General features: G+C 50.2%; 1 protein-coding gene across 2 annotated transcripts in view; it reads left to right on the top strand.

Moving 5' to 3' along the window:
- Positions 1-12,931, top strand: part of CPNE2 (copine 2) — a 58,608-nt gene that overhangs the window by 13,065 nt on the left and 32,612 nt on the right. For both annotated transcript variants that reach the window (XM_080551952.1, XM_080551951.1), the window contains exons 2-4: positions 1,353-1,549; positions 9,163-9,342; positions 12,846-12,920. In XM_080551952.1, coding sequence (XP_080408078.1) covers positions 1,382-1,549; positions 9,163-9,342; positions 12,846-12,920 — 423 coding nt within the window. In that variant the 5' untranslated portion in view covers positions 1,353-1,381. The remainder of the gene's footprint in view (positions 1-1,352; positions 1,550-9,162; positions 9,343-12,845; positions 12,921-12,931) is intronic.

Below are 12,931 nucleotides of genomic sequence, written 5' to 3' on the forward strand. Positions count from 1 at the left end.
CTTTGATTGCAGACTTTTGGTAAGCTCTTCTTACAACAAATGAGTTTCTATCAAGGTCCCGTAACTCATCCCATGCCCCAGGTCATACGGTTGTCATATTGGCCTGGCTCTTCAGTCAACCAGCTCATGCTGCTTTTTAATTGCTGCCAGAGCCACTGCCGCTGGCCTGGTGAAAGGCTGGGAGCAGGACTGAGCCAGAACCCAGGGCTAGAGTTCCCCTCCACCTCACTGAGCCACAAGGTCTCACCCCTTTCTTTATGATGATTAGGGGCAGAGCTCAGGTCTGGCCGTCGTGGCTTGGGACAAACCCGTCCATCAGCAGGGACAGCCTGGGAGTGCAGGGCTGCTTCCATGGGACTGCTGGATCAGCTCAAGGGCAGTCCTTGGTGCTCCTGTGGGTCAGCTCACAGGACCCACACGTCGGAGCAAATCCCTGCACTTTGAGACTTGTTACTGCTGTTACTGTTACAGACTGTTACGTGCCAGACGATGACCAATTTTCATGTTGAAAAGTATAATGGAAGTGTAATTTCTCCCCACAAAAGACAAATCATGCTGGAGAAAGAGGCTGGGAACACTTCCCATGCTAGGATTTGAAATTATAATTTGGAGATGTCAGCAGGAGACCTGGCAGCAGCGTACTCGGTGGTGTGTCTGTTACCTCCAAATACCTCAAGTCATGTTTTGCACTACCCTGCACAATCAGCTCCCTCCTGTGCTGGGAGGCCTTTCTAACCAGCCCACAGGGTTTGTGTACCCAAGGCGTGGGTACATGCCTGAGGCTGGTCTTGCACCGCTGGGTGGCTCCGGATAACGCAGAGGTGATGCAGGCAGGAGGGGACACCTTCTGTGATGTGGTATGGTGAACTTGTTCCAGCACAGGCTGGTTAGACGAGTTCAGTCTCCTCTCCTCCTAGTATTGGTCCATACTTGCTGGTCCTTCCCCTCTGTCCAGCAGTGGTGAGATGTCACATAAACGAAGCCGTCCGTAGGCAGAGGCGATGACCGCAATAGCCATGCTGGGTTTACAGCCTTCTGCCAGCTCTGCTGCTGTGCCCAAGATGCTGTCTCGTTTCCTCCTGCTCTTTTGGGGGCTAAACAGAAGATGTCACCTTTCCTTGAAAACCTATTATTTGTGGAGCAAAGCCACGACAGGATTGCGTTGTTCTGCTGGGCTCCCACTCAGGAAGCCTGGCACGGCATCCGTGTGGGGATGATGACCGGGCAGGGCAGGTGCTTGACTGCCAGGAAAGCCTTGTAAATGATTTTGCATCCAGCGCTTCTTGCGGCTGTGTGGCTGCCTGCCTTTCTGCTTGCCCTGAGGTTTTTCTCCTTTCTCTCGTGTCCCACAGACTGCCTGGGGTTGCTGCTGCCGGAGTCCATGGCGTACACCGGGACTCCCTCGCCGGCGGGGCCTATCGGCTCCCAGTACTGCGTCTGCAAAGTCGAGCTGTCCGTCTGCGGCCAAAACCTTCTGGACAGGGATGTCACTTCCAAATCCGATCCCTTCTGTGTCCTGTTCATGGAAGTCAATGGAAAATGGGTGGAGGTAAGTCCTGAAGCTGTGTGGATTTCTGTCTCCTGTGGTTTGCCTCTGCTGATGTCTCCAAATGACATTCGTGTTTTGGGCATGAGGACAAACCTTGATTCCTAACCAGAGAAGAGACTCTATGTTGCTCATGGTTGGATCAACCTGGATTAACATTTCTTTCAGCATCTTTATCTTTTCCTTCCCTTTGTGCCAGAGCCTGGCATAGGAGTCCTGCGATAAGGTCTCTCGTAAAGTGCTTTTAGCAGCAAGATGTAAACTCCAGTCTGTGCAAGAGCACTTTGCTCTGTGCCTAGGAAGTACCTTTTGGCTACAGAGGGATAGATTCTGGGCTAAAATGCCTGCAAAAAAAAATATGTGGATTTCATTTTGTAAGTGCGATTGTAGTTAGATGGTATAAAGCTTCTTTTTGGTTCCTCCATGAGGGAGCAGATAAGCAGTGCACTGAGATGTGAGGGATGGGTGCAAGTAGTGGTGTTGGATACAGACCTGGTCAGCACAGCACAGAATGAGCAGCCAAGGGGCATTAAATCACCAAACTGCAACAAAAAAAGTCCCAGTTCCCAGGTGGTCTCATTTTTGATATCTGAACTCATGAACTAGTGCCAAGGAGTTGATGAATTGATGTGCATTGGCTAAGATGTCCTACAGCTGATCTTGATGTCAGCAGGGAGGGTGTGGAGGCAGACCTTGCCTTTGCCATGGTCTGCAATTAATTTCGCTCATCAGGTTGGATGAGACTAATGAGCTTTCCCATCTTGATAGGTGTCATCTCTTTGACCTAGTTGTGCTTTTCAGGAATTTCTCTTTTGCTGTCAGTAATGTCTCAGTCCAGCAGTTTTGATTCCAAAGCTGCTTTTACAATACAAGTGTGTGGTTTTGCTCTTTTTCCCCTTCCTCTGCTATTTTTAAATTCTTTGTAATTGACAAGATAGGTGCTGGAAGCCAGCCTTGAATGGCAGATTGCTCAATGCTCTGCTGCTGTGCTTTCAGTGGAGATCAGCACGTGGCCCAAACTGGAGATACATGGAGCTCTCTGGTGGGAATGGCTGTGCCTGGCGTCCGCGTGCAGGGGATGTGTCTGGCCCCAAGCCTCCAGCACGCTGTGGGAATGGCCAGCACCCAAACCCTCCTGTGCCCCCACACCCTCCTGTGCCCCCATGTTGTGGTAGCAGTGCACAGCAACAGGACCTGAGGGAACGGCATGGAGCTGTGAAAGGGGAGGTTCAGATCCAATATCAGGAAAAGGTTCTTCACTGGGAGGGTGTTTGGGCACTGGAACAGGCTACCCATGGCAGTGGTCATGGCACCGAGCCTGCTGGAATTCAAGAAGCATTTGGATGCTGCTCTCAGACATGCTGTCTGGTTTCTGGGAGGTCCTGCGTAGATCCATGAGTTGGACTTGATGATCCTTGTGAGTCCCTTCCAACTTGAGATATTCTATGAATGTATGATATTGCACTGATGTATGGCAAGAGGTGGGACTGGTGATTTGAGGGGGTTGTCACAGTTGAGGCAGTTGCTCCAAGATGAATCTGTTTCCTGTCTAAAGTGTTGTCTCGAATAGCAAAGCTGAAATATAGAGGATGGACAGGGACAGGCCACAACGTGCTCAGCAGCATGCCCTCATCCCATAGCATGTGCTGGCAAGCACTGACACTGCAGGTGCCTCCTCTGCAGTGGGGGTAGTGGCATGCCGTGGCCTTGTTTAGAACAAGGGCCTTCAGGGTCCGCCCAGCCGTGGTCATGCCAGCACCCGTACCTGGGTAGTGGGACTGCAGTGCCTGTGAATGCTGACAGCAGGGGTTCCGTTCACCGGTTTTTCTAGCTGTCGTTTTTGTTCCCAAATACAATTATTTTGTCTCACTGAGCTTAAGAAGAATTAAAAAAATATTCATGAATCAGCCTTGGAGGGGGTGGTGGAGGGAGGGAGGAACAGAAAGCACAGGCCCAGAAGTGACATAAAGATGGGTGATGTGTCAGCGTTCTGCCTGGTGATGTCGTCTGGCAGGAGCCAGGAAAGACCTGGCCCATGACTCAGCTGTGCCCTTGCTTTTGTGCCAGCCTGAGTCACCCCTCCTTCCTGAGCCTCCGTGTGGTGGCACTGGGCACCCCTCATCTCCTCTGTTGCTGCGTCTCAGAGGGGTATGGAGGCCATCAGCTGCCAGCCTGTCAGCCTGGGGCTCCTAGGGTATCTTCGGAGGGGAGGGGAGAACGGCAGTATGGCATGGGGTCTCCGCTCCCAAATGTTCCATCCTGTGTTCCCTGCCCCTTAGGAGAGCATCTCCCAAGCGCTGGGGATGCCTGAACGTCTCCAGCAAACCTCTCCTTGGAAACTGGAGGGCTCTTCAGCTGCGTTCATTTAACGCAAGGGTTACAATTAGAGAAACTTTCCCAGATGTGTGCTTGTTCTGTAGAATTGAGACTCTTGGACGAACAGAAATCTCCAGTTAGCCTGATTGCTAACCAAAGGCTCTTAAAAACCCTTGTGCTTTTCTGCTCCTGGGTTGCAAAGCCACTTCTGCTCTTTGCAGGGCACACAAATGTGTGAGTGTCCCGGCAAGGAGGAGGAGGCGGCAGCCCGTGGCCTGGTTGCCTCCTGGTGGATGTTGTGTGAAAAGCCCTTGTGCACGATGGTTACCAGCAAGGTGGAAGGTAAAGAGCTGTACCAAATTGAAGACTGAAATATGTGCAAGAAAGCAGCTGAAGCTTGTGATTTTTTTTGTGGTTCACACAGTAAGGAGGCAGTTAAACACTTGGTCAGTTGGGTGTTGACAGAAGCCTCCTCACTCTGCAAGGGTGAACTCGAGACGTTGACTGTGTTTCTCTTCCCCTTCCCTGGCCCACCCATTCCTGGTAAAGCAGGAGATGGGACCTCAAGTTACCTCCTTCAAAGCTTCGCCTGGTGCCCAGGAGCTGGTTTTAATGGGGAAAGCTGTTCTTCCCTCTCTGCTGCCTGCGTGACACAAGACTGTTGTAGCACAGCCTCAGACGTGGTGCCACAGTCCAGCCTTGAACATGGCTCATACGATCAGCCATGTTTCTGTAGCTCTTCCTTAGCAGCTTGGGCCAGGAGGTGGACACCTGGCATCCCTGTAATGCACGTGCCCTCAGACCCTTTTTCAGGCTGGATCCATAGTGGGGAGTCCCCACCTGCAGCATTGTGTTCAGCTCTGGGACCTGCAGCATAAGACAGACACGGACCTGTTGGAGCGGGTCCAGAGGAGGCCACGAGGATGATCAGAGGGCTGGAGCACCTCTCCTGCGACGAGAAGTTGAGAGAGCTGGGGATGTTCAGCATGGAGAAGAGAAGGCTCCAGGGAGACCTCATTGCAACCTTTCAGTATGTAAAGGGGGGCTTATAAGAAAGATGGAGAAAGACTTTGTACCGGGACTGGTTGTGACCGGACAAAGGGCAGTGGTTTTAAACTGCAAAAGGGTAGATTTAGATGTAAGGAAGAATTTTTTCATGATGAGGGTGGTGGGACACGGGATGAAGTTGCCCAGAGAAATGGATGCCTCATCATTGGACGTGTTCAAAGTTGAGTTGGATGGGGCTTTGAGCAACCTGATCTAGTGAAAGATGTCCCTGGCCATGGCAGGGGGTTGGACTGGGTGATCTTTAAGTGTCCCTCCCAACCCAAACCAGTCTGTCATTCTACAGTCTCCCAGCCTGGATATTCCCTCCACACCCAGCCCAGCAGTCTTCATCAGGCTGGTGTATCCCTGCTGGTGTGGCAGTGTGTAAGAGCATTTGAGCAGTAATAAGTGTCTTGATTGCACTGTGGAGATACTCTTGAAGTTCCTGCTCCTTCTATATTCTTTTCTTTTCCAGTTGCACTAAGAAAAAGGCTATTTTTGTTTCAGTGTAAGGCACAGCCCTTCTTGCAGAGACTTGGGCTCTTTGTATCTTTGGGTGCCCCACAACTTTGCAGCATCCCAAACGGCATGCTGCCTGCCTCCAGCCTTGCCATGGATGCGTTTTAGATAATGGCAGGGTGGGAAGAAGCACAGGCAATCTGCTGTCCCCTTCTCAGCTCCCCATTATCCCAAAGGGGAAGCAGCTGCCTCGTGAGCTCACTTTTCATCCTGATTTGACTTGGTCCCTGGCTTCCCAGTAGCACAGGGAACATGAAAGGAGATAAAATCCATCTCGTATAATCTCATATGCTAGCCTCGAAAGGGGATTTGTGTATGTTGTGCTTGTTTGGACAAGCTCAGCACTCATGGATGGCCACTGCTCCCGGTCCACCAGGAGCGTCTCTCTGAGCAGATGTTTGGGTCCCGCAGTACAGGCAGTGGCAGAGAGGGAAGGATCTGTGTGAAGCTGCATTGCTGTGGCTGGTGTACAACCCACTAGTGTTGGTTTATTCGATTTCCATCTCCCCAGAGGGTGAGGCAGGTAGCTATTTTGAGAATACAGCATTTACTTTAGTCTTTTTCTGGCAATTAAGACAGACTAAGTGACCAACTTTAAAAATACTGCGATAGTTGGTATATACAGCAAACTTACCGCATTTCCACTCAGTCCCTTCAAAATCTCTCTTCTATGCTGAATGAGTTCCATTGGGACTCAGAGGTATGTGTTTTCATTTTATGCTTTTTCTGTCATGGTGTACTTATTTCTGGCTCTGCTGCTCTGGCAGACGTCCATCCGTCCTGCAGTCCACGGGTGCCAGTGCAGGAGCTGCTTTCTGTGGAGGTGTTGCCCTCGGACCTGGGTTGTGTCAGGCAGCTCAGTCTTCTCCGTTGGGTGTGTGGACTGCAGGATGAGAAGCGATGCTGGCCAGGGCTGCAGGATGCTGCAGGTGGATGTGATGGTTTTCCTTGGAGTGAGCAGCACCGAGGGAACAGCCCGGTGAGATGTGGTACAGCTGGGCTGGAGGAGAGGAAGGAGCATCTTTCCTTGTCCTGGGGGGTGCTTTAAGTGGCTTGGGGGAAGGAGAAGGGAAGATTTCCATGTTCTGGCAAAATATTCAAAGTGTTGTGTGGAAGGACAGACCCAGCGTGAGGAGACAAATGTGAGGTTTAGTCTGCTCCCCCCTCCGATCAGCTCCCACAACCCATGCTATCTATGTGAATTCCTCCTAAGCACAGCACTTCTTTCACAGGGAGCTGTGTATAGGTGGGACGAGACCTTCTGGCTCCAGGAGACCTTCAGCAGTGACCCCATGGGAGGGGAACCAGCTCTACCCACCCCACTCCATCCATAGGACGCTGCTTCCTAAGGTGTCTCTTGTACACCTGCTGTGTGGGGGATCAGTGAGGCTGCACCTGAAGCCTCCTGGCCATGCCCATGTGAGGGCTGGGGGCAGAGGTATGGATCCAAGACGAGAAGTACCCCTTGGTCCCACTTTACACCCCACCGGAGATCCTGTCTCACACCTGAGCAGGGGCATTGCTCATCTGCAGGAGGTGCAGCAGCCGCTAATGCCAGCTTGGAGTCTCCCAAAGTGCTTCAAAGTGGTGTGGTTTTGATAAAATCACACTGGAGAGCGTGTGCCTTTCTTTCTGTTCAACAGCCCCAGTAACCTTATCCTGGAGTAACAGTGTGAAATGGAAGAAAGGCCAAGGCAGCCAGCTCTGTCGGGGCCTGCCCTGTCCCAGCCTGGTCCTGCAGGATACCCTCCCTGCAATCCCTGCCACCTCTCATCTTCTAAAAGCTATCTGCAGCCGTCTCTCCTTACAAAGCTCTCACTTCATTCTCTTGCTGGAAGGTTATCCTTGGAAACATCTGTGAGTGGTGGCTACCTTTATTCAGTTATTGCTCATCACTCCCTTTGGCTGTGCTTTTGGCTTTCTCTCTGGCCTTTTTAGCTTCACAAGGATATTTACCCCTCTCACCATGCTGTGGCTGGGTTTCCTGGGCAATACACCTCCGTGCTCCCTGTCCAGCCCTTGGCTCCCCACCGCTTCCATATGCAGCTCCATGCTTTATCTTTTGTGCCCTCCTCTCTTCCCAGGCGTTTGGGGATATTGTTTCTTTCAGCTTGCTTACCTGCCTGGGAATCAGCGCTGCGCTGGTCCAGCAGGCAGCTGGAGCTTCTCTGCAGGTACCTGTCACCCTGGTACTCAGTTACTGAGGATGAAGAGCGATGCTTTGAGTTAAACATGTTAGTGTCAGTGGATCTGGGATGCTCCAGGTCACGCTCTGCTGGCTGGGCTCATGCCCGGTGGGTGAGGGCAGTCTGGCCCTTGGCTGCTCACAGGATGTAGGAAGCCAACGGGCTGGTCGTGGCCACCTTTGCGCTGGTTCAGGAGGATTTTGGAGGCATCAGAGGAAGGCATTGCATCCATCAGTCTTCCTCCCACCTCTTCCTCCGCAGGGTGCATCCCGGTCGTCTCCCTCTGGAAAGTTGTCTTGGAGAGCAGTGCCAAGTGTTTTTCATGGCAGTGGGTGGACATGGACATGAAGTCCACGTGTCATATGGTTAATTATGTGTCTCAGGCTTGCAGCGTGTCCGAGCCAGGGTTGCTGTATTACTGCAACTCCTGCCGCTGCCAAAATACCAGGGAAGGTGCAGGTTATCCTCCCAGCCCTCTAAACGTGTCTGAGCAGACAAACTCTCTTCCCTTCACACAGGGCTATCCAAAGTCCAGGTTTTATAGCAGCAGCTACAGAAGGGTGAGGATTTTTCACACCATCTTTGCAGTCTGAGCCTCAAGTATGTGTGTGTTGAGGCCATCTCATCACCAAAATGAGGCTGGGGGAAGAAAGCTGGCTGCGCTCAGCGGGTTGTTTTTAGGGAACAGGCAGAACTGGGATAAGTTGTTTCTCCAGCCAACTGATATCTAGACTGCTGGAAGACCTGCCTCAGACTTGGGAGATTCAAATCTGGCCCCATCTCATGTTTCTCCAGTGCTGGTCTCAATGTATTCCCTGTGTCCCTATCCTATTTGTGTGAAGAAGGTTATAAACACAAAGATGCTCTCTCCATCTGAAGGACTTCCAGGTCTATATTGGATGACAGGGTCTATTGAAGTCTTATTTGCATCCTTCTGGCCTCTTGTTTCTCCTAATGCCTGGTGAAATTCATTTTTTTACGGAGGGACAAGAAAGAAGATACCACATGAATGTTTTGTTTTGAGGTCTAGAGGGAAATGTTGGAGGGTTACTGTTCTGAGTTGTGATGCTTTTTTTTGTTTGTTTGTCCTTGCTGTTAGTTGCATGGCCTGAAAGAAATAGCTTTGGCTTGATTTTGAAGGCATTACAGCAGTGTGTCTGGTTAGTTAATGACAAGAGAAACAGGTGGTTGGAGGTGTGTGAAAGCATTGTCTCCAGGGGTTTTCCGTGTCCTGAGAGAGCAGGTGTCAGAAGCAAATGCAAAGATTTCAGCTTCAATAAGCCCTGAGTGCACACCAAGCCTTGGCACCCTGACCTCAGGGATGCAGCTCTCTGCATGAGGTGTTCCTTGTTTAGATTCGTTCCACCTTGCTTACAGAGTATTAAGGCTTGCGTTTAGGGATGTGTCTGCTGCATGCCTGGTGCTCTCATGCTCTGACGGCCACTACAGGGTTTCTGTGTGTCAGGACTCCAGCTGAAGTCAGAAGAGACATTGTGGTGACAAAGATGTGAGGTACAGATGTCTAAATGCCCCCTTTTTTCTTTGCAGCTCGACAGGACAGAGACAGCTGTGAATAACCTCAACCCAGCTTTCTCCAAGAAGTTCGTTGTTGACTACCACTTTGAAGAAGTGCAGAAGCTCAAATTTGCCCTGTTTGACCAGGACAAGTCAAGCATGCAGCTGTATGAGCATGACTTCCTGGGTGAATTTTCCTGCACACTGGGCACGGTGAGTCTCTGATGTCCTTTCCCTGCTGCTCGCTGTCCTCCAGCAAAGGGACCCCAAATCACAACAGCTGCAGGCAAGCTGGGGGAACAGAGCTGCTTCTCTTCTCTGCTGTAAAGTTTGTTGGGTGCTTCCTGGCAAAAAAAAAAAAAAAAAATAATAATTAGATTGCTTGTCGCACTTTTTAGGTCAAAGTGTTCCATTTCAGAGCCATTGGTTACTTGCTCAAGTCTCAGCTGGTCATAGTATGGGCTTCTGCTGTTGACTGCAGAGAGAAATCGGATCCCTGGGGAAGGTGTGTGAGGGTGTTCGCACCCAGTTATCTTGGTCACTTGCACTGGAAGGTGTTGGAGATAACTGTTTCTCACCAAGGGTTAATAGTAACAGCCCTGATCACCAGCTTGGATTTGGGCTTGGGAAACTTCCAGATGTTTAAAGTTAGGATACATTGCAGTCTACCTTCATATCTTTTTTTTTTTTGCAAAGCTTTTGTAATAAAAATTACCGCTTTTTTTTTCTGTTTGAGAACAAAGCATTCAGAAAACACAACCTTGGCGTTGTGAATCAAATCATATCTCCTCTGTAGCATGTTGGTGCAGCAATGTTGTCTTGTGTTCTTGTGGAAGAGCTTTCAGGACACATGCTATTTATAAGTCTTTGGAAGGTCTTTGCATTCGTAAGCCCAGACCCAGTTAGAATTGCCAGCTAAATTCTCCAAACTTCTTTGTCTTCTGAGCATGCTCTGCCTCAGAGGTGAGAGATGAGGGAGATTTTTCCGTTCTTTTTTAGCCTCCAGCTGCCTGGGGCTGCTGTGGTACCTGGCATGAATGTAGGGGCTGGGAGAAGCTGCCTCTTGTATGCTCGGTGCTGGGGGAAGCAGGCACTGCAGTAGGTGGGTTGGCATGGACAGCCAGCCCAAGGCGTCCAGGAAGGCTTGTGAATGTGGTCGCTTTATTACACAGACTAATCTGGCACCAGATATGCCGAAGGGTGCTGAATAACTTTGTTATTGCCAGCTAAAGAACTTGTCAGAAGATCACTGACATTTACAGTCTGAGGTTTAACATCGGTGTTTTTGGAAGAGCTCTGTGATGACCTAATTCTGATCCTGCAGAAATTAAGAAACAGCCCAGGCTGGTGCTCAGTGATAAAGGCCAAACCATTTCGCATTCATTTCCCTGTTGTTAGAATGCAGCCACCTCTGGTGTGGGACAGTTCAGCAGTGCTCATTGTGAGGGCCGCAGTCTTGATGGACGCTGCAAAAGGGGAAGAACTTAAGGACATAAGGAAACAGAGCTGAAACCTCACCGTTACTAATCCTACCTCTGCAGAAGTCCAGGGCTCTGCTGGAGAGAAGCATTATCCATATGCACTGGGGAAGAGGGTGGAGGAGTCAGCCCCCACTTTCCTGCATGTGGGGTCTCCTAGATGAGCCTAACTGCTTCTGGTGCTTTAAAAGGTGATGAGCTCAGTGCACCCCTCCGATGGGGCAACAAAGGCAGAACTGCATGGCCCCACTGGCAGCGTGAGGTTCTGTCTCTAGTTGCATGCTACCCGGCTCTCTTGAAATCATTTGGTGTCCTTTTCACCAAGAAGAGAACTTTAAACTTCTGTGACCTTATGGAAATATTTGAGCTCTGTGGAAGAGAACTTGCCTTATGCGTGTGCCCAGATTTTGATGAGTTTTTGTGGCAGTTCTCTTAAGTGACACATGAACTTCTTTGTGACCTGTAGTTCACAACGGGACACCAGCTTGGAAAGGAGGGATCTTCTCACATTCCCTTTTTCCCTGAAAGCCTCTGCCTGAAGCGTTGTTGTCTTCTCCCTGTGACCAGTGCAGCATCCCTGCGTGGCAGAGCCCAGGGCAGAGGGGGGTGTGGAGAACCACAGGGGCCTGGGGAGGAGAGGGGTGGAACAGGGAGGACTTGGGCTTGTGGGCTCAGCCACGCTGCTGTGGGGTTTCTGAAGTCTGTTTTTTATCTGGTGAGATGTTTTCTTAAGCCCACCTGTTAGAAGGGAAGGAGAGCGCACTCGTGCAGCAGTAACCTGCCTCTGAACTGCACAATGAGCACCTGACTTTCCAGTTTTGAGTTTGCATCGGAGCCCTGTCAGATCAGCTGGATTGTTTTACTGCAGCTAATTAGGTCTGTGGCAAGATTTAAAAGGATTGTTGGATTGCTTGGAGGCCTGTAATGACCTCTGTGGCTGAGTGAAACCTTAGGAGGGATCAAACTGCAGGCTGCATAGTGTCCATGGTTGCTTCTCGCCAGGGTTGCAAAGAAATCTTACGCCGCAGCAAGGCACAAACATCTAGCTGTGTTATATGGTGATTCGTATATGTTTTTGGAGCAAAAGCACCACGACGTGGCTGGATTGAAGATTCCAGCATAAATTCAGGAGCTCCATTGCTGCTAGCCATGATGGGAAGGGGTTTTGCCTCAAAAATGCAAAAAGGGAAGGAGAAAAAAAGCATTTCTGGAGAGCAATAGGAAGAATCCAAGTGTGGCTGTGTCACTTGGGTGGTGGTAGCAAGAAGCTAAGCCATTTCGTTCATTTGTTTTTATTTATTTATTTCTGACTGTGATATAGGACCAAGGAAGAAGACAGAAGGATGGGTGGGGCTGCACTTTTTAAATTGTAACCCATAGGTTTTGAAGGGGTCCCTGGTAGGTATGGGAGAAGAGCATGGCTGGTTCCAGCAGGTTGCAGTTTGTTGTATGGGGGTCTGCATCCCATGTGAAAAACTTACAGGGTCCCTAAATCTGAAGGCACCTGAAACTCACTGAGGTGGGAAAATCTCAAGGGGTTTAATTCAGCTCCCAGAAGCCTATTACAAGCCAGAGCTGAAGGGGAGAAATGCCTTTGGGGGGGGGGTACCAACCCCCTGTGCCTTGCTGTGCAGCCAGTAAGTCTAGGAGGATGCTCGGGGAGAGCATCTGGCTTGTATCGTCGTTTCTCCATGGAAACATGCCCTGGAAGCAAGTTGCTGGCAGGGATCATGTTAGCTGAAAAAAGATTCCGTTTGTGGTTGAAGGGTGTATTTAACACAGTGTTTGAAAGGTTGAGTTGTGATTTTGCTTGGGACAAATCACAGTAGCTCTGGCTTTGTGAGATCCCACTGACTCGCACCACACAGGCAACCTGGTCCGTGGGTTAGACAGGGGGTTTTGCACTGCAGGGGCTGCTTCAGCCTCTTGTGCTGTTGCTGCTCCGTGCTGTTAAAAAGCCACCTGATGCCCTATGGACTCGGTGGTGTTTTCGGGGTGCTGCATCCCAGTCTGCGCCATGGGGCTCTTTTGACCTGGGTAGAGCTGAGCTTCACTCAGGTGGCTCCAGCGGTGGTGGCAGCATAGACAACATCATGGTCATCTCTGAACAATACATCTTTTTTTTTATTGCTGTGAATGCTTAATGTGAATTAACTAACATGAGCAATGATCAGTTGCTTATGAGTCTGCTTTTGATCACTTGTACAATCATTACTTTGTTTTCTTTGTCTTCTCTAGATTGTCTCCAGCAAGAAAATAACAAGAACTCTCCTTCTGGGGAATGGCAAGCCAGCTGGGAAAGGGATGATAACGGTACAGTAACT

This window comes from Anser brachyrhynchus (genome assembly GCF_964034855.1).
Source record: "Anser brachyrhynchus genome assembly, chromosome: 12".
NCBI lineage: Eukaryota > Metazoa > Chordata > Aves > Anseriformes > Anatidae > Anser > Anser brachyrhynchus.